The following is a 23,542-nucleotide window of genomic DNA, read 5'->3' as shown; positions in this document are numbered from 1 at the left end:
AACCATTACACTGACAGAACTCTGGATCGCTCCGTGTCGTCTCTGGTGTACTCGCAAATGAGTTGACACAAATTAAAGACCATAGTCTGTGTAGATTAATTTTCATTAACCCCATCTTTTATCAAACCATCAAAGTGGTGGCTTAATTTGAAAGGATACCCACATGCAGTTTCCTGAAGTAAGGCAATAGTTTGCCATTGCACAGCACCACAGCTAACCTTCTATCTTGGTATAGCCAAGCGTCATGCTATGCTCGAGCACATCTGCATGTGACTATAATACTGAAGTGTGAGCCGTCCACTGCTGTGGTCGTCTATAACAATCAAACCATTGCACCTTCAATAACGATAATGTGTGAATAGCACTTAGCTCTTGCATTATCTATGGCAGAACATCAATGAAAGCTATGAAATGGTGCAGTACAGTAGATTTATTAACTGATGATAGCATTTTCTGGTGGGGCTCCTCAGTGTAATGGGCCAACTGTAGATGGGTTTGTTTGTTCTTGAGTGAGGAGGACCATGCAGTTCCAAAAGGGACTTAACATTAGTTCCATTGAGTGAGTCGACCATCTGCCCACCATTAACCCCAGAACCCTCCTTCTCTTTACAGGCTGGACAATTTGCTTAATATGGCCTATGGCGTAAAGAGGTAATTAAAACTTCACCCAATGCCAGATGTCCATGTTGACTCAATGATTTTTCTATATCCTTTTTTTTTCAGTTTTCTTCCTTTTTTTTAGTTTATATTTCTTTGTATTTTTGCAGCCACTTTGCGTTTGACAATTCGTTGAAGGTCAGCTGCATTTTTGGTTCTTTGATTTTGTTTGTTTTTGTTCTTCTCGTCAACTTGAGTTGGTTTTAAACCCCTATCAGCCAAGTGTGAAAAAAGACAAAACCAGCAGTCTTTGTTTTTCAGTGGTGATGAATTTGCTTTATTTTGATTATTATAAGTGCTGGTGTTGTTTCTGTGTACTGAATGGATTTTGTTATCTGGTGTAAAACTCCTCATCCTAGGTGTGTTGTTTTCTACTGGATTCAGGTTCTCCTGCCTTGTCACTCTATAGCTGTTAAAAGATTTTAATTATAACTTGTGGAGATTTCTTCGCCACGCTATTAGAACAACATTCATCCACAGTCATACATGTGCACACTCCCCTCTGCAATTGGTCTATGTCTGTACACTAGGTGACAAAAATATATTATTTATCATGCTAAAAATAGTGTTTGACTTAGAGGTGGGATGAGGCTGGATGAACCTGGATCCCTGCTGGAAACAGGAAATGCTGTTTCAGTGCACAAAGTTCCAGCTTTGGCTCTGCTCTGCTCAAACTCTTTCCTATCGCCTCCATGTTTCATTTTGCTTTTCTCTCTGACATAGGTGTTGCATAACCCAGAGCAGCAGCCACTGTGCTGAAAGATGTTTCATGTATTGACGGTGGCATCCTGCATGTTGTGGGTATAGGAAACACAATCTGAGGCCAGCATAACTTCTCACACACAAATATAGTTTTAGCTCATGAGAAACAGCCTCTAAGAGAATATTTTTATATATATATAGTTTGGTCAAATGCAAGAATTCAGAATCTAGGTAGAGCATGTCATCAAGTCAGAGGTGGCTTCCAGTAATCTGAGTTCATTATATGAGAAGAAAGAGAAGAAGGGTGTTAAGAGGTGGAAATGGTTGGATTGAGAGAGGACAGTATAGATATCTGGTCAGCTACTCTGTTGCTATGCAACACCCCTAGTCTCATCTGTAACGTTGGTTAGTGTTTGGTCCCACGTTAATGGGTTGGCTCACATAGTCAACACACACTCAGACACTGGAATACACTGGATATTGGAGCATTAATCACCTCGTTCTCACAGTGGCAGTAGTAGATAAACCTCCAAACTGTCACACTCCAAAACACCCTCACAGCTTTTGCATACAAATCAAGCCCAGTAGGAGAGTTAAAGAGAGCCCAGCGTGTCAGATAGGTCCTTAACGAAACAGAGCCTCCTCCTACTTAATGCTGGAGAAACATCTCAACGAGACATTGAGGCCACATGGATGCACTTTGCTGCAGAAATGACTTTACACTGATCTGACCAAGGCTGACTAAGCCTCAGCTCCACACAACACTGTCTCTCAGTCTCAGTCTCCCTCAGTCAGGTCTGATAGTATTGTTTGACAGAGCATACAAATGACCCTATTAATAATAAGTTTCCGTTCACAAAGACCAAACAGAGGCAGAATAATCACATCAGTAACAGCAACAAAAAGTTACACACTGCAGCTTTAAGATGTGTGTTCCAGATGTGTGTATCTGCAAAACAATCAGCCACAATATTAAAAGTGGAGGCTGATTTAAGCACTACAATCACTCTCTCTTACCTCTCTGGTTATTCAATGTATATAATCAGTGCAGCAGACACTTAAGAATAAATGAACTGACCACCCTATGAATTTTTATTGTCCAGAAGCAGACTCTGCAGGAAGGTTGTAGTGATGTTCAGACATACAGTTGTTGGGAGAGAGTGCAACTATAAGTAAGCAAACAGCGAGCTGTGCTAATCGATCAGTGCCATGAGCTCTGGAATAGAACAGAGCCGAGCAATCTGCAGTTCGCAGGAGGAGTGGGAGAAATACATGAATGCCACTGAGCCGTAAAGTGCTTATATTTTTCCTTTAGTTTGTTCCCTCTTCCCTTCCTTTTCTTGAGAGAGCAGCCTTTCTGAGGAAGCTGCAACAAAGCGGAAATCTCAATTAAAGCACACCCAATAATGCCTATCGTCATTTCTTGGAGGGAGGTGGTATAAGAAATGAACCTTTTCATCTCATTTACCTTTTTATTTAAAAGTGGGGTGGGTTTTTTTCCACTTTCCCTTTCCTTTGAACTGAAAGGCAATTAAGTGAAGTCAACTGAGGATTCAAATCTCTTGCATCACATGAAAAAAAGAGAAGATTATGAGGCGAATAAGAACAGATTTAGCAGGCTGGTGCATGATCTTTGAGTAATTTCAAGCAACGGTTTAATTCAGCAACTTCCTGCAATTTAGCTCCTGAAGGAGCCACTCAAGGACACAAAGAGAGATCTTTCATCTGCAGCTCCTCCAGCAGAAATGGCCTCACATGCAGCGCTGTCGTCACTGCTGTCAGGAGGCTTTTCAGAATTTGGGAGACATGATTAGCTCAGGGAGACATTAGTGGTACAGTACAGACTCCTGCATTTAAATATGTGTACATACATTAAACATGCATACATGGACCCACATTTCTCTGCATGATCTTGGAGATAAGTGCCTTTGCGATTAGTGACCAGTGTATTTCGCCGTTTAAGCCCCCAATCGTATTTTACGTGGCTGTAGAAAGAAGCTTGTCGTGTACGTGGTGAGCTTTTATATCTGTAAGTGTTCTGTTGCTAAATGAAGCTGTCAGAAAGAAAATATCTGTGAAGTAAAAGCAAGATTGAGAAAGGTTTTTACACTTTTATGGCCATTTCATGTGTCGGAGATACAGACATTGAGTTTTAGTGTATGCCTTAAACTGTTCAACTAAAACGTGCCTTTCTGTCTCTTTTTTCCCCCTCTCTCCTTCCATTTCCCCCCGCTCTCCCTCTTCTCTCAGGTTTTCTCCCATCACCATTGACAGCATGACCAGCCTGGTCGGCATGAACATCCCTGGGCACACGGGCACCGGTTGGTGCATCTTCGTGTACAACCTGTCCCCAGATTCTGATGAGAGTGTGCTCTGGCAGCTGTTCGGGCCGTTCGGCGCTGTCAATAACGTCAAGGTGATCCGCGACTTCAACACCAACAAGTGCAAAGGCTTCGGCTTCGTCACCATGACGAATTACGACGAGGCGGCCATGGCCATCGCCAGTCTCAACGGCTACAGGTTGGGTGACCGTGTCCTGCAAGTCTCCTTCAAGACTAACAAGACACACAAATCCTGAACTTTGACACGTAGAAGCAGTTGCCCCGCAACTTTGTCTGCTCCAAAATTGCTCGCAACCTCACCCCTCACCTCCACCTGTCCCTTAGCCCCTTCAGTCACTACCACTACCACCGTACTACAGCCATCCAACACAGCAAACTCAAACTCCAACTGGAACACAAAGCAACCAACAAACCATCAAACAAATTGAACTAGAAATGGCTTATATTATAACTTTGGACCTATAAGCCAATGTTGCCTAAGTATTACAAAAATGAAATTATGAAAATGTTCATACGTTTTTGGAAGCTCCTGTGATAATGCTGGCTTCTCTTTGTTGTATATTCTTTCTGTTTGTTGTGGTTGTTGAAATGATTTTCTCTTCTGTGTAAACGGTAGCAAATCCCTGTATCCCCTTATTTCAGAGAAGAGAATGTCCTTTTTAGATTGAAGCCTTTTCTCTGTCTTGATTCAGGATTTGTTTTTCTTTTGTAAATCCGGATCCACTGTCGTTAGTATTATATACCTTCCTGTCATTGAAAGGGAAGGGGCTCTTTTTTAATTGGTGAACCATTCATTAATTTTTAGTGTGTATTACAAACTTCCCCTAATCGATTAAGGATGGGATGTCACAGTCCCAGTATCTCTTATTTAGAAAGAAAAAAAAAAAAACAATTTCTAACATTGTTTTTGTTTTGTATATCGCAAACAAAACATGTCTTTCCTCACAGGGGTTCAGGGAGATGGGGCGAGGGAGGGGATGGGTTAGCTTTCCTGATGACACGTTCAGTAATTTAAGAAAAAAAAAAATGACATTGTTGCCAAAGAGAAGATCTCTTTGCTTGGAAAAAAAAATGCGTTTAGAAAAAAGATAAAAATAAAGATAAAGATCTATTTTTATAAATGATAAGTAAAATAATAATTATTGAAGAATTTTTACAAGAATCTGGATTTGAAAAAAGAGAAAAATATTTTGACTGGCTAACTAGGGAGGGCCGGGGCGGGAGGGAGGGGGCACCACCTTGTCTTGTCGTTCTGCTGTGGTACTTTATAGGATCAAAGGTCGTTTGTTTTTGGGGAATTAAAGTTGGCTGTGATTTTGTAGATGGAAGGTTTTGTGAAAAGGGATGCAGCTGAGGCAGGTGATTTTGGTAATTTTTCACATATGTACTAGTGCGTAATTATTCAACAGCGATACCCAAAAGGGAAGGGAACGGGGTCTTTCCAAGGCCTAACCATCCTTACAGTCCAGAGCCCAAAGCAAGAAGACCCTTTGTCCACTTGTTTTCCTGTTTCCTGTTTTCCTTTTCGTCATCAGTCAATATGGGATATCAGTAAATAGATATATACACATCTATCCATTTAGAAAACATACTATACATTCTCTATATCATTTTATTCGCTCTGCGTTGGTGAACTTAACATTTGAAAAGAACTTCCTTTTAGCGATCAACAGTAGGTGCTATACTACATTATTCACATATCTTAAATATCCAAGTTTGTTGTTCTATGTGTTGTTTAAAGAAAAAAATACTTTGATGTTGGCATTGAATTGAGCTGCTGTTCTTTGTTTAATATTTGTTTATTGTTGGCCCGCAAAAAGCTGGTGAGACGATGTCTGAATAACCAGATAAATGACTTTGGGCCGTGTAAGAATCACTGAACAAATTTTTTTCTTTTTGTTTTAGTTTGGCTTGCTGACTTTTAGGTTATTTGCTGAGCGTGAAACGTTTGTCAAACTTAATGATGATTAGCTAGTTCTGTTAGTCTAGATATTTGTTTCCTTAAAGAGGATCTATGACAACTGTGTCTTTATTTGCTGTGTACAAATAGATGATATATAAATATATATATAGTCTACATTTGTTTTACAATATCTACTGTACTATCTGAGTTGTCACTGTTATTTTGTTTGAGCTTGTCTTTTTCATATGACAACTTATGAAGTGGTGGTTCAGTTACTTAGAAAAACTTGTGAGGAAACTGTTCAATTGTTGTCATGTTGCTTGTGGAGAAAAAAAAAAGATTTGGATTAACTTTCAGTTAACTACCGAGGCAAAAGAAACCGAACAAAAGCGTAGAATATAACGATTACTTTAACAGTTATTTTACCTTTTTTAAAAAACTATTTATTTTTCTATTTATTTGTATTTATATATTTATTTATTCTTATTATTATTATGGATTATTTATCTGTGTATTTATGTATTTATTTGTTTCATTGTCCGTGTATTTGCGTGATTCTGGTACAGGGAGGGGGCGTTTCTGAGCAAAAGGGAACAAAGCGACTAGTGGAGAGACTCTTCCAGTAGTCCACTGCACTGAAAGAACTTTTAGTACGTTTGTGCTTTGTACCAATATATCAAAATTACAATATAAAAAAATCTAAAAGTCAAGAAAACTGAAAAAAATGTCTGGAGGGTTGGGGGACGCTCTTCCCTTATTACTAGAAACAGTTACTCGCTATGCATAACCTAGTTAATAGTTCAATTTGCTATTGCTTTTTTCTTGTCTTGTTAAAATGGAATCTTTAGATCTTTTTCAATAAAGTTTAGTCTTAATAGAATGTTATAAACAGTCGTTCTGGTTCAATATAACCTGTGATAAGTTTGTGTAGTTCTAAAAAGCCACTCCGTCCACACCCTCCCTCCACTTACTACCGCTTTGTGATGAAACCTTATGCAAAAATGTGGGTCTGAAAGCATAGTTTTCAGTTTTCAGTCAGCATTTTATATAACATTCAACTCTCGAAGGATTGGGCAAAGACATTTTAAAAGGAGCAAATGCCCGTTGTTGTTTGAGGGTCATTCATTGCACTGGACTAAGTTGGTCAAAACAAGAGTCAAAACTTATTTTTAAAAATATTCATCATGTTTTCAAATGACATACCAACAAATCTTTAAAAAAAAAAAAATAGAGAGAGAAATTGTTACCAATGCACACCAACTGTTATTTACAGCAGTTGTTGTTCTTATGAAGAACTCTGGAGGTATGAAAAAGGATTGCACCAATTCTATATTTTATATACTCTAAAATGATATATATTATATATTTTGAAAGGTGAAAGGTAAGGGAATGGTTCCAGAAGCATAAATATAAGGAATTGGAATTTCTTTTGTCTGTTGTTAAGACTTGAAAACATGAAGGAGGTGTGTGGAGAGCATTTTAAACACTCAGACGCATGCTCACATAGTACACCCTTCTCTCTCACACCTCAGTCATCTAACTGGCCGGGTCATCTGATATCATCGCCATTATCCACTCATCATCTCTGCCGTCCAATAACATAGTGTTCTTATGTCATAACGGCAACAAACCAACCCACCAGACCCTTTCATGCTCCCCGCCTCCGCCGGGAGCTTGAATTATGCAACGACCCCAGTAGAATGTTGTTCTGATGTGTGAACTAATTTCCTACACTGTATGAATTTTGAACTCTTACGATGCGTGCCTGTGTTCCACCTAGACCCTGTGTGCTCATTTGTTTCTTTGTGCGTGTGTGTGAGCGTGCATGTCTGTGTGCATGTTCTTTTATGTAATTGTACACTTGTTGTGCATTTTATTTCCATTTGTTTGTTAATTTGAGGTGTGTGTGTATGTGCAGTGTATACATATGTTAAGTGTTTGTTATTGTGTGTCTGCGTGCGTATGTGTGTGTGCATTTGGGTCTATTTAGTGCACATATATATATAAAAGTATGTGTGTCCCCCCTGAGTGCATGTGTGCGTGTGTACAACTTTAAAACGTGTGTCCAGGTGTGTGTGTGCGTGTGTGTGTGTGTGCGTGTGTACGCATGTCAGGGTGTTTGAAACATGGGGCTGTGTCACCTCGCTCTATGCCCAACCTCTATGGCTCCCACCATCCCCTGTAGCGCCTTATAGTGGCAGCCTGCCAGTAGGAACAATGCAGCCAGTAGTGGAGGAGGGAAGGTGAACAGAGGAACTAGGCTCTTGTCAGTTTTCATTTTCCTCCTGAGACGTGTTTGTTTACTATCTGAAAAATCTATAAACAAAATCTTTAAAGACAAAAAAGATGAAAAAATGTTCACGGGGCCCCATGACCGCGGCTCTCTCTACTCTCTCCTGCTTACGTTATTACTTATCAATTATAAATTATTATTATTATTATTATTATTATTATTATTGTTACGATTATTATTATGATTCGTATTCTTATTCTTATTATTAATCAAATTACTGCGATGAATGACTTCATGTTATCCTTGCTAGTTTAGGTCATTTCTGAAACTGGAAACAAAATAAAAATCTTGCTGTAAATGTTTGTTTTTTCTTTTTCATAAAACTGTTGTGTTTGAATTATTTGTACTTTTGAATGTTGGGACAATAAAATGAGGTGTTAAGAGCTTGGATGTCTCTTGTCATGATGGATTAAACATGAAAAGAAGTTCACTTTACACACAGCTCACTTTGAGGTGTATATTCTTTATAGGCCTGATGGGTTTCACTTAATTCACTTCACTTTCATTATTATTCATTATTGTTGCCTAATGAGCAACCACACACAAGTGCAGCAGAGAGCTCATGGGAAAAGGGGTGAAAAGTAGACACAAAAGAAAACAGGAAGTGCATAGACACAGTGTCATAAGGGCTCCAGATCATGACAGTATTATAATGTCTCAGTAGCAAACTTTATGAAAAGTAAACGTAATATCTTGCATATACTCAGCATATGTTGTAGGTATTTATATGGCAGATTTGTAGATTTTGAAAATGCCACTTCGTCAATTCGGATAAGAGGAAACTGACAGCGTTTTCAATAAAGATCATAGGCTAAATCAGGGGTGTCAAACTCATTTTAGTTCAGGGGCCACATACAGCGCAAGTGGGTCAGACAGTAAAATAATAGCATAATACCCTGTAAACAACAAGGACTCCACATTGTTACCTTTGGTTTACCTTTTTAATTATTTACCTTTTACAAAATATTATAAACAACCTGAATTTCCTTGAGAAACAAATTCAATGAAATTGCAATTTCAACAGTATTGCATCTAAATTTACCATTTAAACATGTGCATTACAATTTACAGATCACCGTAGAATCTGGAACTGAAAACTAATTATTTTCACAAATTGGACCCTCTGGTGGGCCGGTTCTGGCCCACGGGCCGTATGTTTGACACCCCCGGGGTTAAATGGTAAATGGTCTGTATTTATATAGTGCTTTTCTAGTCTTGATGACCACTCATCCATTCACACACACTTTCACACAGCATATCATATGTGCAGTACTTCTCTCATACCCATTCACACGCTGCCGACACAGGCGTCAGCTGTGTGGTTAAGTGTCACAACAGGATGTAGACAAGTAGACTAGCAGAGCCGGGAATCAAACCCACAACCTCACACTGCCACTGTCACCCCAAGGTTGAGTGATTTACCAATTACCAATGATCATTTTCACCTTTTTAAACATGTCGATCACAGCAAGCAATACAAACATACGCAACAAATAAGTACTACAACAACAGAGTCATACACCAGGATGAAAGCAGCCAGGATTAAGTGCAACAATGCAGAATCAACAACAGAGTAATGATGAGGCGATGATGATTTATCAGTTCATTAAAAAAAGAAAAAAAATCACTAGTGGCAGCCCTTCTATGTTGTTCATACACCTGTCTTTCCATATCAAGTGATGACCTAACTTTAGAACACAATACACCCGACGTGAGTTCATCTGCTTTGATTCTTTCCGAGACATGAGACGCAGAGTTGATTCTGTGTCTGCCTTCTAAGATGCGGCTGCAGAGCACGAGGGAAGAATCAGGTGGAGTTACATCAGTTAGCAAACACTGCCCCCTGCATCTTCAACAGAATATCCCACACCTTTGTGCTACAGTGCTTCTAATCAAAGACCATGTGTGTGTGTGTGTGAGCGCGTGTCTTTCATCTGACAAGGCAAGGGGACCAAGTGTGAGGCTTTATAATAAAAATACAATTTTAGACTTGTGTTGCACCTTTCATGACACTCAAGGCTTCACTGAGTGGGGAAAACACAAACAAACAAACAAACAAGACAAACTAAGGACAGAAAATAATGGAAGGAATTGTTGGAATAATGACTCAAGTTATTAAAAGCTTTTGTGAGCAAGTGGGGGAAGGAACGTTGCCACTGCCAACAGCATCAGCTCCTCAGAAACAAGGTTGTCTTTGTACCTGGGCTGTCCAGTGATGTGAGCCCAGCTTTATTTCTTTAAAATCTAAATTTCACCGCAGTGTTTCTTTCCTTCTACTCAACAGAACATGCTTTCAAGTCCATTTTGCAGTTTTCCTGGGAAAGCTTGTGGTGTAGCAGGCTCAATAAACACGTTGATCTTTACCGAAAACAGGATACCGCATGATCTGTGACACAATCACGATTTTCATGTTCCAAAAAGACATGGGAGAGCTCTCTCTCCCATGTCAGTGTTGTTGTATTTAATGTGACTCAGTTCTCACCATATTCTCTCACCAGGTGCAACCATATGATACTCCCTCTCAGTTTCTATATAAACCACTTTTCATCTGCCTGGGTGCAAACTGATCACACTCCCTCCATGGTGTGAATGTCAGCTTCCTGCTGGGCTGTGATATAGAAGACTGTTCTGCCAAACGACAAGCGTGAGCCTCGCAGTCGGACATGCTTTATTTCATAGGGACCTGCTTGTGTTTGACACGTTTTCCTTTGTTAAATCTGGGCAGGAGGAGCTGTTGTTGCCCTCTGGCCCTTCTCAGTACACACTCTAAGTTTAGGGTGGTTGGCAAGAGGTGGAAGGAGTACTGTAATATTCTACTCAAGTAAAAGTACCACTATTTTGATATTATTTTTACTTTCAAGTAAAAAGTTCTGGTGTGAAAATGTACTCAAGTTAAAGTAAAAAAGTAGCTGGTTTAAAATGGAGTTAGTTCATTTTTTAACAAGGTAGGGGTTCTTTCTTGTGTCGTGCAAAAAGGGACAAGGGGACAGAAATCTCACACAAATTGTTTTTAATTAAAGGCAAACGTCTACAAATTGAAGTACTGCCAAAATATCAGTCAAAATTGGTCAAAGATTACAAATAATTCAATTTTCTCACTTACTCGGGGACCTTGATTAGTGCCAGTACACCTGTCCTCATCATCATTCACCTGAATGTTCAGAATGTTGCCTTGTTATGTCCCTTTTATGAGTTTAGATATAAACACTATGGCAACTACATTTTCTTTTAGTGTAGTTGATATCTATCTATTGATATCTATATGATGTCTCACAGCTCTACTCATTCATAGTTAAACCATATAATGTCTGTGCAGCTACAGGTCGCTTGAAGCTTTGTTGGGATTCTAAAAGAAAATACACTGGCAGATTTGTATCTCTCAGTTTAACACGTTTCTTTGTGCCAAGTCTGTAAATAGTAGTGGTGGTACTCCCTGGGAGAAGTGTGACACCCATAAGGACCTAATAAAGTGCTGGATCTCATTCAGGAAGTTTCAGTCCCTCAGGGTATCAGTCCCTGCTTGCAATCTGCTCCCCTGTTAAGTCTCCTAATTTCATTGCAATATTTCCAGCACCATGGGATCACACTGGCTCGGGGTCGGCGTTTTCCCGTACACACAGTCTGTCACCATGTTGTGACGTATGTCATGGACTCAGCAGTGCACAACTCACCACTGCGATACCATATTGACAAACTCAGCCATGGCTGACCAGGGTGAAAACCACACTCAGGATTTACTGAAGGAACTCAATATGAGAGAAGAGATGGGACTCAATACTGTGTTTGTACAGTAATGATGAATGAGGAAATAAATATGCACGTGTGACCTTTCATATACTTAGGCATCTGCTGTACATAGAGAGTAACTCAATCCTTGCTAAGCTCTTGATTTAAGTACAATAGAAGATCTTGCTCTGCTTCAAACTAGGAAGCCATGTTAGTATCTTATTAATAATGTGGATACAGTCTCTCATCATAATGTAGGTTACTACTCACTTGCTAGTGCTTTTCTGTGTAAATTGATTTCTTAAACATTTGTTACCAGTGCTGTGTGGTTTACTGGTTGTGATTGCAACATACTGTGACCTTAACTTACAGCATACATTGTTTTCTAATAGCCAGTAATAATTTCTGTTGCAATATTATGAATAACTCCCAAACTTAATAGTGTTGGGGCCAGCTTTCAAATCTGAAAATCCTGTGAGGCCCGCACCTAAACCTGTTTATTTCTTATTATTTTTTAAAGATTTGATAAACGTGGTAATTATACAATATATATTTCATATCGTTCAGCATATTGTATTAATTCAAAACAATGTATAATTAGATACTATATATAGTGCATACAGTATATCAATAATATAATTGTGTGTACTCATGTTAATGTGTATATTTAAAGCAGCATTTGTGCATATAAACCAACAGAGCAGGGCTGGGTGGAGCTAAGAATCATTTATTCTTTTATTTACTTTGCTCTTGTTTTTGGTTCCTACCTGCCTGTGTTAACAGGGGAAAACTACAGAAAGCGACATTTGTTGCGGAGTTTAGAGAATGAAGTTGGAGAAACGACAGCCAAAAAATGCTACAGTCAACTAATCACACTTTTGTGAAATAATAAACATGAGGCTACAGTAATACTGTGGGTTAATCGTCAACTGTGCTTAGCAAAGTTTCATGTTTCATACTGCAAATGAAGCGTCGGGGGTGAATGTTGTTTACATTGTGTGTGACCTGAAAAGATAAGCAGGTGACTGAGACCTGAAAAGAGCAGCTAAATAAAGAGCTGCTTGTAAAGCAGCAGCCGCCGCCAACTAACAGCTGCCTCATTAAGACTGAAACACAGCAATCACTTCATACATAGATTATGTCTAATAACTGATAGTTGTAATCATGGGAGTAGGCATGATGGTGGTGATCAATGAGTCATAGAGCTGCACCGTGTAACATTAAGTATGTGTGTGCAGAGAGCCGTCGCAATCTGTGAGCTGTGTAAGATTAAACAGGACAAGTACTAAATTATCCATGACTATTTCACACTTGTGATTTTTTTAAAATAATAAGTCAGTGATTGTACACACAGGTAGATTAGGGTACCTGAAAAGAAGTACACAAAAATTAATCAAGATTTGAATACCACCACCACAAACAAAATCCTTACATTTATAAACCTCCTGATTTGCATTTGCAAAACGGTAACATCAAATTAACACAGCTGTTTAGTGCATTATGCAGCAGAGACAAACAGGACAGGGACTCGACTGCTGATGACTGGACCAGCAGATGGTGTGTAAATAATGTACGTGGTCTCGTGGGAACATCTAAGTCTGACTCAGTTTGGTTTGATGTGCCAAACCGACATCTTTCTGACATTAACCCCGTAATGGTAAAGATTTAACCATGATGTTCACTTTAGTCAGTGTTTGCTGCCCAACATTTTTACCCCAACCACACAAACACCCCAGTTTATTACCATTTTCATTTGGATTTCACCCGTTTTTGTTTTTCTAATGCTGCTCGTCCAAAGGTAAGTCAGGGAACACAAACAGCTGCAGAAGAACACTCTTGCTTTCTAAAGATGGTGGGGATTCAATGTCTTTCTCAAGGGCACTTAAAGTCTTGTCATCACAGGGGCATTTTCCAGTCACAGCATGGTTTCCCAGTAAAGCAAACTGCCAGTTATAATGGCATCCTCGACTCCTTTCTTCTCATATTCTCTCCTTTTCCAAGGAACTAGACAGTTACAGCTCACTTCAGACCAAATCTCTGAGTTCTGGCCATGACAAAGACTTCAGCGGAAGTGCAGAATCTGAAGCTGGCAAAGCCTTTCGACACCTTCAGCAACGACGACACAGATTACAGATCAGTAATAAAGACTGCAGCTAGTGGTGTGCAGATACAAATGTATTGTTTGTGGGGAATTTGTTGATTGTTCTGGTAAAGGCAGCGTCATTTTTTTGATGTAATGATAATGGCTGTGATCATAGTGGCGATGGAAGTGGCTGCAAAGATTAGACAATGACACATTGGCCACTTTTCTGAGGCAAGAGGAGCCATATTGTCTTCAGCAGAGATGACTGGCAAACAGGATAAAATTACACTTGATAGCAGACTTTGTGACTGCAAAGCAGTGAGAGGAGCATATAGAGCAAGAGAGTAATATGAATCAACAGCTGGATACAATTGATGTTTGATTTATGTATATTTTCCTGAAAACAGAGGATTCAGATCATTACTCCTTTACAGACTTTGGTTCAAGTGACTCTTTGGACCAATTATTAAATAATTTATTGTATAATTAACACAAATATTATTGCCGTTGCCACTGTTGTTCCTATGATGTTAGGAATAGTCAATTGAGTTTCCTACATTTTCCTACAATTAATGGTTGTAGGAAATGCTCCTTTATCATTTGATTTTAACGTCATCAACACAGCATTAACCAAACCATAGGGACAGTGGAAAACATTTTACAGTTCGTAAAAAAATTTTCACATCTGTTAAACATTTTCAAATTTTGTGAGAAAATCACTTCACATTTATACCTTCGGTTTCATATTTTGTGTGAAAATGATTAACTTGCCATAGCAGCTTAGACTGAACCCATAACCTGCATGTATGAGATAATTGTGGAAAAAAAAGATTTGCCTACTGGTCAATCAGTTGTCCTGGAAAAAATGGCATTAACATTCATAGAAGATTCGGATGGAGCAAAGTGTCCAGACACCACCGAACCCCTTTGGCTTCCCCCTGACGGATTTCTAAATGGATGACCCTTGTTACAGCAGAAGGCCAGCTCCTCAGCAGGAATGCACTCCTGTGTAGGAGTGCCTTTTTCTGTCTTCTTTATTTCATTTGTTCCCTTTTGGCTGCAGCAGTGTCAAAGCCATTTCACTGTGCTTTTGTAAATCGATATCCTTCTACAACAGACTCATATAAGCACTGAAACGTTGTCCTTGCACCAGATATGAAAGTAAGCCAACTTAGTTTTGAACTATTTAAAAAAAAACATTTTTTTATGTAGCTATAACTCTCTCTCTCTCTCTCTCATAGTCCCAGTGACATGTGTGTTGTTCTACCTGTGATTACTTTACCAGCATCTGCCTTGATGTTTGCTTTTGGCAGTGGTAAGAGTGCACAGTTGTATGGAAAGCACAGTGGTGTAATTTGTTGCTGATGGGTGTGATGATGCTAGCGTGACAGTGAAAGAACTATTAGCCAGTACAAGCAGCAGGCACCAGATCCCCTACTGTTTGTTCAGAGGGACACACAGCAAAGCTTTACTGTGTTCAAACCAAGGCTGCAAACCCACAGTAAAACCAAAACACTGGCACTGGTTACAACACATTATCTTCATGCTATTTTCCAAGTTCTTGCCCGCCTGCCCGCCTGTTTGTCAGTGCATCTGTCTCGCAGTCAGGCTGTGTGACTATTTATTTTGCCTGTCTCTTTGAGTGTCACTACTCCATGTTTATGTATTTAAAAGCTTTTGTAAATATACAATGCAATACACTTTGTTCAGTTTGAATTACAAAGATATGTGTATAGATAAAGACCACAAACTCTCTCTGTACCTGTTTTCATATGGAACACGTGTACGTCATCGCATGTGTTGACATTCTCGTGCCGTCCTGAATGTGTGTCTGTGTGTTCAGGCTTGTGCGAGCCCACATATGTGAGAGTGGGTGATTTTAGCTCTGCAAGCCCAGCACCCAACCATCTGTCACAAAGGGGCCACTGTGTTCCGAAGCCAATCATCTCCTTCCAACAGCTTCTAGGATCCTCGCTCTGCTTTCCAACGATGCTCCGGCGCGCCAAATACACATTCACACACAAACAAAGGCAAAGTCTGTAACATGCTCCTATCAGCAGGCACACACACACGCACACACACACGTACAGTACTTGCATTTACACAAACAAATCTAATCACACAGACGCTTGCCTTGAATACTGCTGAGGCCTTTTCCCTCGTTTTGACTAGTCACTTGTGGTTGCACATAGTCAATCTGATTGGTTACTGCTGCCAGACAAGTAACTTTGCAGCACAGCTGACAAAGATCACATGCATTTCATGTTCAAATATATTGGGGTAGTGGTTAGCACTCTTGCCTTTGCTTCAAGAAGACGCGGATTAGCGACCCGTTCAAAACAAGGGCCTTTCTGCATGGAGTTTACACGCTCTCCCCGCGTGTGCGTGGGTTTTCTCCGGGTTCTCCGGCTTCCTCCCACAGTCCAAAAACATGCAATATGGGCATTAGGTAAATTGGACACTCCAAATTGACCATAGGTGTGAGAGTGAGAGTGGATGATTATTTGTCTACATATGTGTTCCTGTGATGGACTGAGATTGGCACAGCACCCCCCGTGACCCTAATGTAGAGGATTAAGCAGTAGATAGATGGATGGATGGATACAAATTTGACTTTGAAGTTCAAAAACAGTTCCATATTGCCTGTAATCTGTATTGTAAAAGTTAAACTGTACCTCAACACAGGACCATTAGTCTTTGTGCTACATTATCTAACTTCATATGTTTATCAGTTCTTGGCTGCAACTTCAAATTTACGAGACACCCAGGATAGAGATATCAATCTTCTCATCTAACTCCGGGTGTTATATACAGTATGTATCCCTGTGCCCTCATTTTTCATTGTACTCACCAGAGTTAAGCAATTACTCCATGTCAGTAGATCTTGGAAGGAAGATTAACTCTATGTTACTCTTTCTAAATGCTTTTCCCCTACCTTAAAAGTGTTTTACAGGGAGTGTGTCCCTCCATAGATAAAGAATATAGATAGAGGTTGAACTATGGTGCACATAGCGTAATACCCTTTGTAACCAATCAATGACACTGAGGAATTAGTCTTGAGTCAATGTTATTTACCCTGTTGTTATTGCACTGGTTGTATGTACTAACAATTTTCCGGTACAGTACAGGCCTGATAAAAGTAATCTGGTGGAGAAATGCAGTTTGTTCACCGCCTGTGTGACCGTTATATGCTCATGTTTGTTTCCCTGTTGGACCAGTGGTTGCAGATCATAAGATCAGATCACAGACACCAACACAATCACAACTAAAACCACCTACAACCGTCCACAAAATGATGTGTTGAGAATGCCTCATGTGCACACGTACAAAGATTATACACAGCACAAAAAATACTTCCTCGAGAGATCCAACATAGATTTAATGCTTCCAATCTATTACATAGACACTTCAAAGGCAGAAATATGCATTGATTCTAAGATTTCATTTGAGAAAATAAATTGTGAACAAAGTGCCATCATCACTTGAAGAATGAATAACATTGTCCTGTAATATATTTTTCCTTGGGAAAATTTGTCTTGAACAAAAAACACGACGTTCAATTTTGTCTCAGCCCTCATTTAAATACCATAGTTCAAATCTAAGGCACGCTCTCGCTAATGCTGTCTGGTCCTTAACAGTATAAAAATATGAGTGTGTGTTTGATAAGTGAGAATTGTTTAAAGATACATGACCATCAACTTCTCATTGATAATATCCACTTAAATCATGATACCCAGTCGGTTAGCAGCTTGAAAACAGGTCAGACTTCTAAAAGCTTCCCTCATACAGCCATTGCTGTGCTCTGCACCCTTCTACTGCCTCAAACTTTCATTCTGCCTCATAGTCTTCATCAGTTTCCCTCATAGTAACCATGGAACCCCTCCTCAAAGCATCGGACTTGAAATGAATACACAGCCTGTGCCTCAGAGGTCCTGAATACATCACCTTCCAGAAGACACACCCGCACATGCCTCCAAGACTCCACTCCCTATCTTCAAGCAGGTTTCTGCATTTAGGTGCCTTCACCTGGTCTTCATCTAAAATAGTTGTATTCCTAATCAATCCACTCTCGATTCTCCATACTGAGAAACATTTATGCCAAAGTATTAAAAAATGAAAAGCCAAGTATCCGATGATTACGCACATATTCTGTATGGACATGGGGGAAGTTTCCACTGAACAAACACTGCAGTACTGCACAGATGAACAGACAAGCAGATAATCCAATAGCATAATTCTTGCAGCCTGTGGTCTGCAAACCCGTAATTTTTAATACAATAATTTAAAGAGTACGCCTTTAGGCATAATGACACCGGGCAGAAGTTCATTAAAATGTCCTGTCTCCTGTGATTGTGAGCAGACACTGCATTTAAAATAGACACTTGTGGACCACATCACAACTTTTCAGTTGAACATTTAAGTGGAGACAAATACATCTTCAGATTTGAAGCAGGAGTAACTGAATGTTCGTTTTCTGTTTAGTTGCATGAGTGAATTATTAAACATGACTAAAAGTCATAACAGATAATTACATAAAAATGTGCAACAATATCAAACCTTATATAGATGGTTTATATAGAGTCCGGTGACCAATTTATGTGTTTGACCATCTATGTCACAACTGCTGTGGCAGCTCACAGTGACTCACTGCCTGCCGACAGTCACGGATTAATGACAACTTGAAAATGGATTTAATTAACCAGGTAAATCCGAGATTAAAATAGATTAAAGAAAAAAACCTTTCCACATAAAAACATTAACAAGGTATGATCAAAACAAGTATATATAATGGAATCAGTCTCAAATACTCCAATCATTCAGCTGCATGTTTCATGTAAATGGTGCAGAATGGACAAAAGCCCTTTTACCTATTTCAGTGCGGGCAGAAGGCAACAGATAATCCTGGGAACGAATGTAATCATAACAACACTTAAATTTTAAAAGATATTAGACAACTATTTTGACAATAATCAGAAAACAGAGAAAAGAATAACCAATTCAACACTGCTGTGTTATATACTGATGTAACTGCTATTAATTAGCTCAATAACACAACCTTTTCGAGAGTCAAGTTACATACCGTTTTAAAAAACAAAAAACAGACAAATCTGTGCAGCGAGGGAACACGTGTAAAGTTGCACTCACTACATAAAGGCTTGTGGAAGTTTCCTTTTACAATGCTGAGTTTTATCACTAGAGCAGCTAAAAAAGAGCAGAGAATCTTCCTGACTTGCTAGAAATCATTGTAAGACACTGTTGTAGATGTGGGGGTGTTGTTGCCACCACAGTAATAACGGCTTGCCAAATTTGTCTGTGGGAAGGATAATCAGGTGCTACATGGTCTCACAATCTGTCAAAAGAGTCAAACAGATAAAACTGCACATAACAGATCTCCTTCATGAATGACAGTATATTTTGCAGGTAAGTAGTCCAAGGTCCAGACTGTGGACTTCTGAGCAATACAAGTGGAAATAGTTCTGTGTACATCCTTCACTTTGTGAATCACTCTCCTATCACTTCCCTACAGTATTAGAGCCACGACAAGTAAGCAGGCACCTTGTGTCTCGTCAGCACGGCCTACACACAACAAACTCTGTCCAACTCGATGAAGATTCAGGTTCAGGTTCAGGTTCAAGAGAGAACATAACATTAAAATGTAGGTGATTTGAGTGCCACGCATCACCATGCATGGGTGGCAACAGCAGGAATAGCATTAGGTTTATTGGTGGAGACATTGACAAATGCTATTATGATTAGGTATATATTTCAGGAACTGTATTGTATAGGCTATCAAAGTCGAAAACCTGGGAGACAAAAATTATGTTTCAGATGTTTCACCCTCAATGTCACCCCTTTGCTCCCCTGTAAATCAAACCATGCTTCTTATACAGTGTCATTGTAAAGGTCTCAAAATGACTTTTATAAAAATGTACTGTTACTATCTTTGAATTTCACATTTACATTCAAAGATGAGACATTTCACAAAGCTGGATTTTCAAGATAAAATAAAATAAAAACCTGGAAAAGTCAGCGAAAGTATATAAACATCTGAATTTGACATAAACCTCACTGAAAGATTGTAACATCAATACTCTGTCCAGTCTTGATGCAGCATCTCCTCTGTGCTTTAAACAGATGCCACAACAAGCTAATGCGAGTCATTAGCACATGCAGCATCAAGGACATGATCACTCACTGGTTTCCCACTCACAGCCGATATATTTGGCAAGGTCTCCCAGCCATCTCCGGTTGCCCAATAATTCAATATCTACTTTCTGTAGAATCACGTTAGGATGATGAGAAAATCCCAAATTACTTAAAAGAATAGTTGAAGTTCAGATTCAGTTTTTGAAATGTGAAATCAAATCAGTAGGTTTACGTGCACAATTTAATCAAGCTAAAGCCGTAGTCCGACTAAGACAGGCAATCGGACAACTTGCAGCATCTGTGTATACATGCGGAGGAGAAAATCAATTAATTGGCCGTGAACATCCGACTCCACCTCCATAAGTGGTGCTGTATCTCTCTATAAGCTATGGATTGATCATGACTGTTACCTGAAGAAACATGCCGCCACGGCCTGAGTTCCAACAACAGTACAGCAGTATATACATCGTCTCCTTCAATTTCCAGGTCAAAGAGCAGGGAAGTCATTTTGGTGCAAGCGCGGAACGCCCAGTCTGACTCCAGTCTGACTAAGTGTATACATGCAGGAGTAATCGGACTATGAATCACATTATCCAGGTAAACTAAAACTAGCTAAATTTTAGCTGGACTAATGTGTGACATAAAGAAAACTTTATGTCTTATTGTCTTAGTCCGACTAAATTCAGACTTAACATGTATGTAAACCACCGACTTAACTCACTTCACTGAACTTCGATGCGGTTTATGAACTTGTGTTTTTACTTGGAAGAGGCTGACGGACTGCCAGATAAAGTGTTAAACATATCTTTCATTAGCTGAGACTTTTATTAAAAGACTAAATGTTGATTTCCCTTCTGTCCCTGTTGGCAGCCATGTTATCATTGAGAGCAAATGTCTGGTCCGGTGAAGCGGTGACACGCTCGACAAAGCCAGTGATGATAATGTGTCAATACTTCACATAAGCACACTTCAAAAAACCTAAATAGTCTTTAACATTCATTGAGGAACACTGTCAAAACACCCTTTTTATCAATGTCGCTGAATCTTCCAGGATGTGTCATTACTGTGCATGTGTCCCTTGTTTTAATTATACTAGCACGTTTCTTAGAGTTACATTAGAGACCAACTTTGTCAGGCAAACAACAATACACAGGTCAGACCTGAATGGAAAATGCAGAGGCCCCTAGGCACAAAATCCCCACTGCTCTCCACACAACTAGGCAAAATGTGTTTTGAATTAGAAGGCGACTATCGGCTGAAAACACCTGTAGCTTATACAGGATTTACACTGTCAGGGTAGAGCCTATGATTGCAACCTCAAGGACAATATCAACACCTGTAGATTGATTCTGTCATACAGGATTTACACCACATGACTGCAACAATACTTTCCTGAGCCGGCAGCAGCAACATCAATGTGTTTAGTCTATATTACATACATTAGCTGAATAACACAGAGAAGCACATACTGCCCGAGCTCTGCCAATACTGTTCAATGTCTCCATGCAGACACATGCAGACATGCGCAGACACACACACACAATGATCGATTCATACAGCTCTGTAAATGATTAATATAAGTAACCTGTATTATGTGCCCAGGCAGAACAACAAGAAGAGGTAAAATTGAGTTAATTATTACAACAAATAATACCATTTCCACATTACAAGGCAAAAAAACAAACGATAACAAAACTTTTTTTTCATACATGCAGACATATGGAGCAGAAATGACACATTTAATTGTGTTGGAACTGTAGGCAGGAGATATTAACATCTCCCTGTTCAAGTTTTTTATGCAAGTGTTACTGGAATTGTAAAGTGTTTTCCAATTAGCAGGAGAGTTTCTATGATTTCCATCCATCCTTTACCGCATTATGCTCCACATGTGCGGGGGTGCTGGTGCCAATCTCAGCTGACATAGGGTGAAAGGCAGTGTACGCCCTGGACAGGTCGCCAGTCCATCAGAGGGCCACAGATACATCCTATGTCATCCTCTGAACATATAGACTACGAATGATTTAAAAAAATGTGAATAAAAACAGATGAAAGATTGTTTCTCCTGATGGCAGATTTGACAATTAGTGGTTATTACTTTTAACTCGCAGAGTTCTAGCCTCTCCCCTCCTTTTCCAGCAGGTCAGCTAGAATCTGACTGAGTGGTGCACTTCTCTGATGGAGAACACTAAAATCTTTGACCCTCCTGATTGCACTGTGTGTCCACTAACAGTATAATGGGCTAAGAGTGCTGAACTACTCATCTCCTCTAAGTGCCAGCCATTAAAAGTTAGAGGGACCATATCTAAGTCAATATGATCTATGAGAGACTTAATAGCCACTCAAAATTTAGATTCATTCACAATGGCTCTTGGGTATATGTAGTGGTAATTGATTTTTTACATGTTGTAGTGCCACAGAAATGTGCAGGATTGACTGTTGGTAACATTTTGCTTTGATTTTGCAATCCATCATATATGTGAGCTGTTCGTGTGTTTGCAATGAAGGTTGTGTGCATCGTACAAGATCAGCAAGAAACTGTACGCTGTGTTGATGTATAGAAACACCACCGTGTGCAAGTATAATTCATTTTATGTTAAAAAAAAAACATTGTCAGTGTTCATCTGCTCAGCAACAAAGTTTCTCCTCCCTTTAACACAATGTAATGGACGTACAGACATTTTTAGGAGTCAGCGCTTCTGTCTGCTCTCAGCGTGGTCGAATTCCTTAAACACATTCGCAAAGACAAGGCTTCCTCAGCGATCCACTTGAATAGAGCAGACCAGCTCAGCTCCTGCCCTCGGAGCTGTGCTGCTATATTGAACCTGTATCTGATTCACTGACCTTCTCGCTGCCTCATGCCTTGCTAATGTAATCTAGTTACGCTGCTGTCACTACTGTTGCTGCTGGCTCATGTCTCTATGCCTGCAGCTTCTTTCTTTTTCTTGCTCTCCCTCTGCTTTTTCTCTCAGGCATGTAAGCACAGCCTGTGTATGTGTACGTGGATCTGTTTATTTGGTTTGCTGCTTTACCTAAAAACCTCTCACCCCCACAGTGGGAGGACACTGTTGGAAATATGTCAACTATAAGGATAAAATGATCACTTGATAGATGAAATAGTAATTTTGGCTAATTGGGCCCCAATTATGATGTTTTCAACAATTATATGATTTTTCTACATTTTCTAAACTATTACCCGAGGCTCTAGTAACATGATTAAATAGCTACCAAAGTGATTTCTCGTTTTTGCAAAATAAATAAATAATGGAAATTCATAGACATTTTCTTCATTACTAACAACAGTTTGTTGCATTACAAATCCAGATTTTTAGAATTGATTGAATTCAATACCTTGCATTTTTACACAAAAACATGTCATTCCTTTAACAAACAGATGTGTTGATTGTAAAAATGGACAATTAGGTTTTTGTAATTTCCATGTAAATAAACCTGGTCCCCTTTTGTTGTCATTTGCTTTTGTTTCTCTTCTCCTCTGGGTGTCTTCATGAACAAGTCACACCATCTGCTTTATATTCAAGTGGGTGACTAACTCGTTTGCAGTTTTAAGGTTGAATCTTTCACTGTGGTTTTTTGCCTCCGGTTATCTGGCAGTCTAGTCTATAAGTCAGGCTAAGGAAGATAATGGCTCCAAAACAACAGAGACCCAAACTATGGAGGCCAAAGAGCATTTG

The 23,542-nt window shown here is 39.4% G+C and overlaps 1 protein-coding gene across 7 annotated transcripts in view; it reads left to right on the top strand.

Annotated features, from left to right (window-relative positions):
• The window catches only part of elavl4 (ELAV like neuron-specific RNA binding protein 4), a 71,486-nt gene extending 63,203 nt beyond the window's left edge, over positions 1-8,283 (top strand). For 5 of the 7 annotated variants that reach the window (XM_044043846.1, XM_044043843.1, XM_044043842.1 and 2 more), the window contains 2 exons: positions 613-651; positions 3,610-8,283. In XM_044043846.1, the coding sequence (XP_043899781.1) occupies positions 613-651; positions 3,610-3,937 (367 nt within the window). In that variant the 3' untranslated portion in view covers positions 3,938-8,283. The remainder of the gene's footprint in view (positions 1-612; positions 652-3,609) is intronic. The other 2 variants (XM_044043845.1, XM_044043844.1) reach the window with 1 other exon arrangement.
• The last annotated feature ends 15,259 nt before the right edge of the window (positions 8,284-23,542 follow it).

The sequence above is a fragment of the Solea senegalensis genome, linkage group LG14, assembly GCF_019176455.1.
Source record: "Solea senegalensis isolate Sse05_10M linkage group LG14, IFAPA_SoseM_1, whole genome shotgun sequence".
Lineage (NCBI taxonomy): Eukaryota > Metazoa > Chordata > Actinopteri > Pleuronectiformes > Soleidae > Solea > Solea senegalensis.
This window is presented reverse-complemented; position numbering and strand designations above follow the sequence as displayed.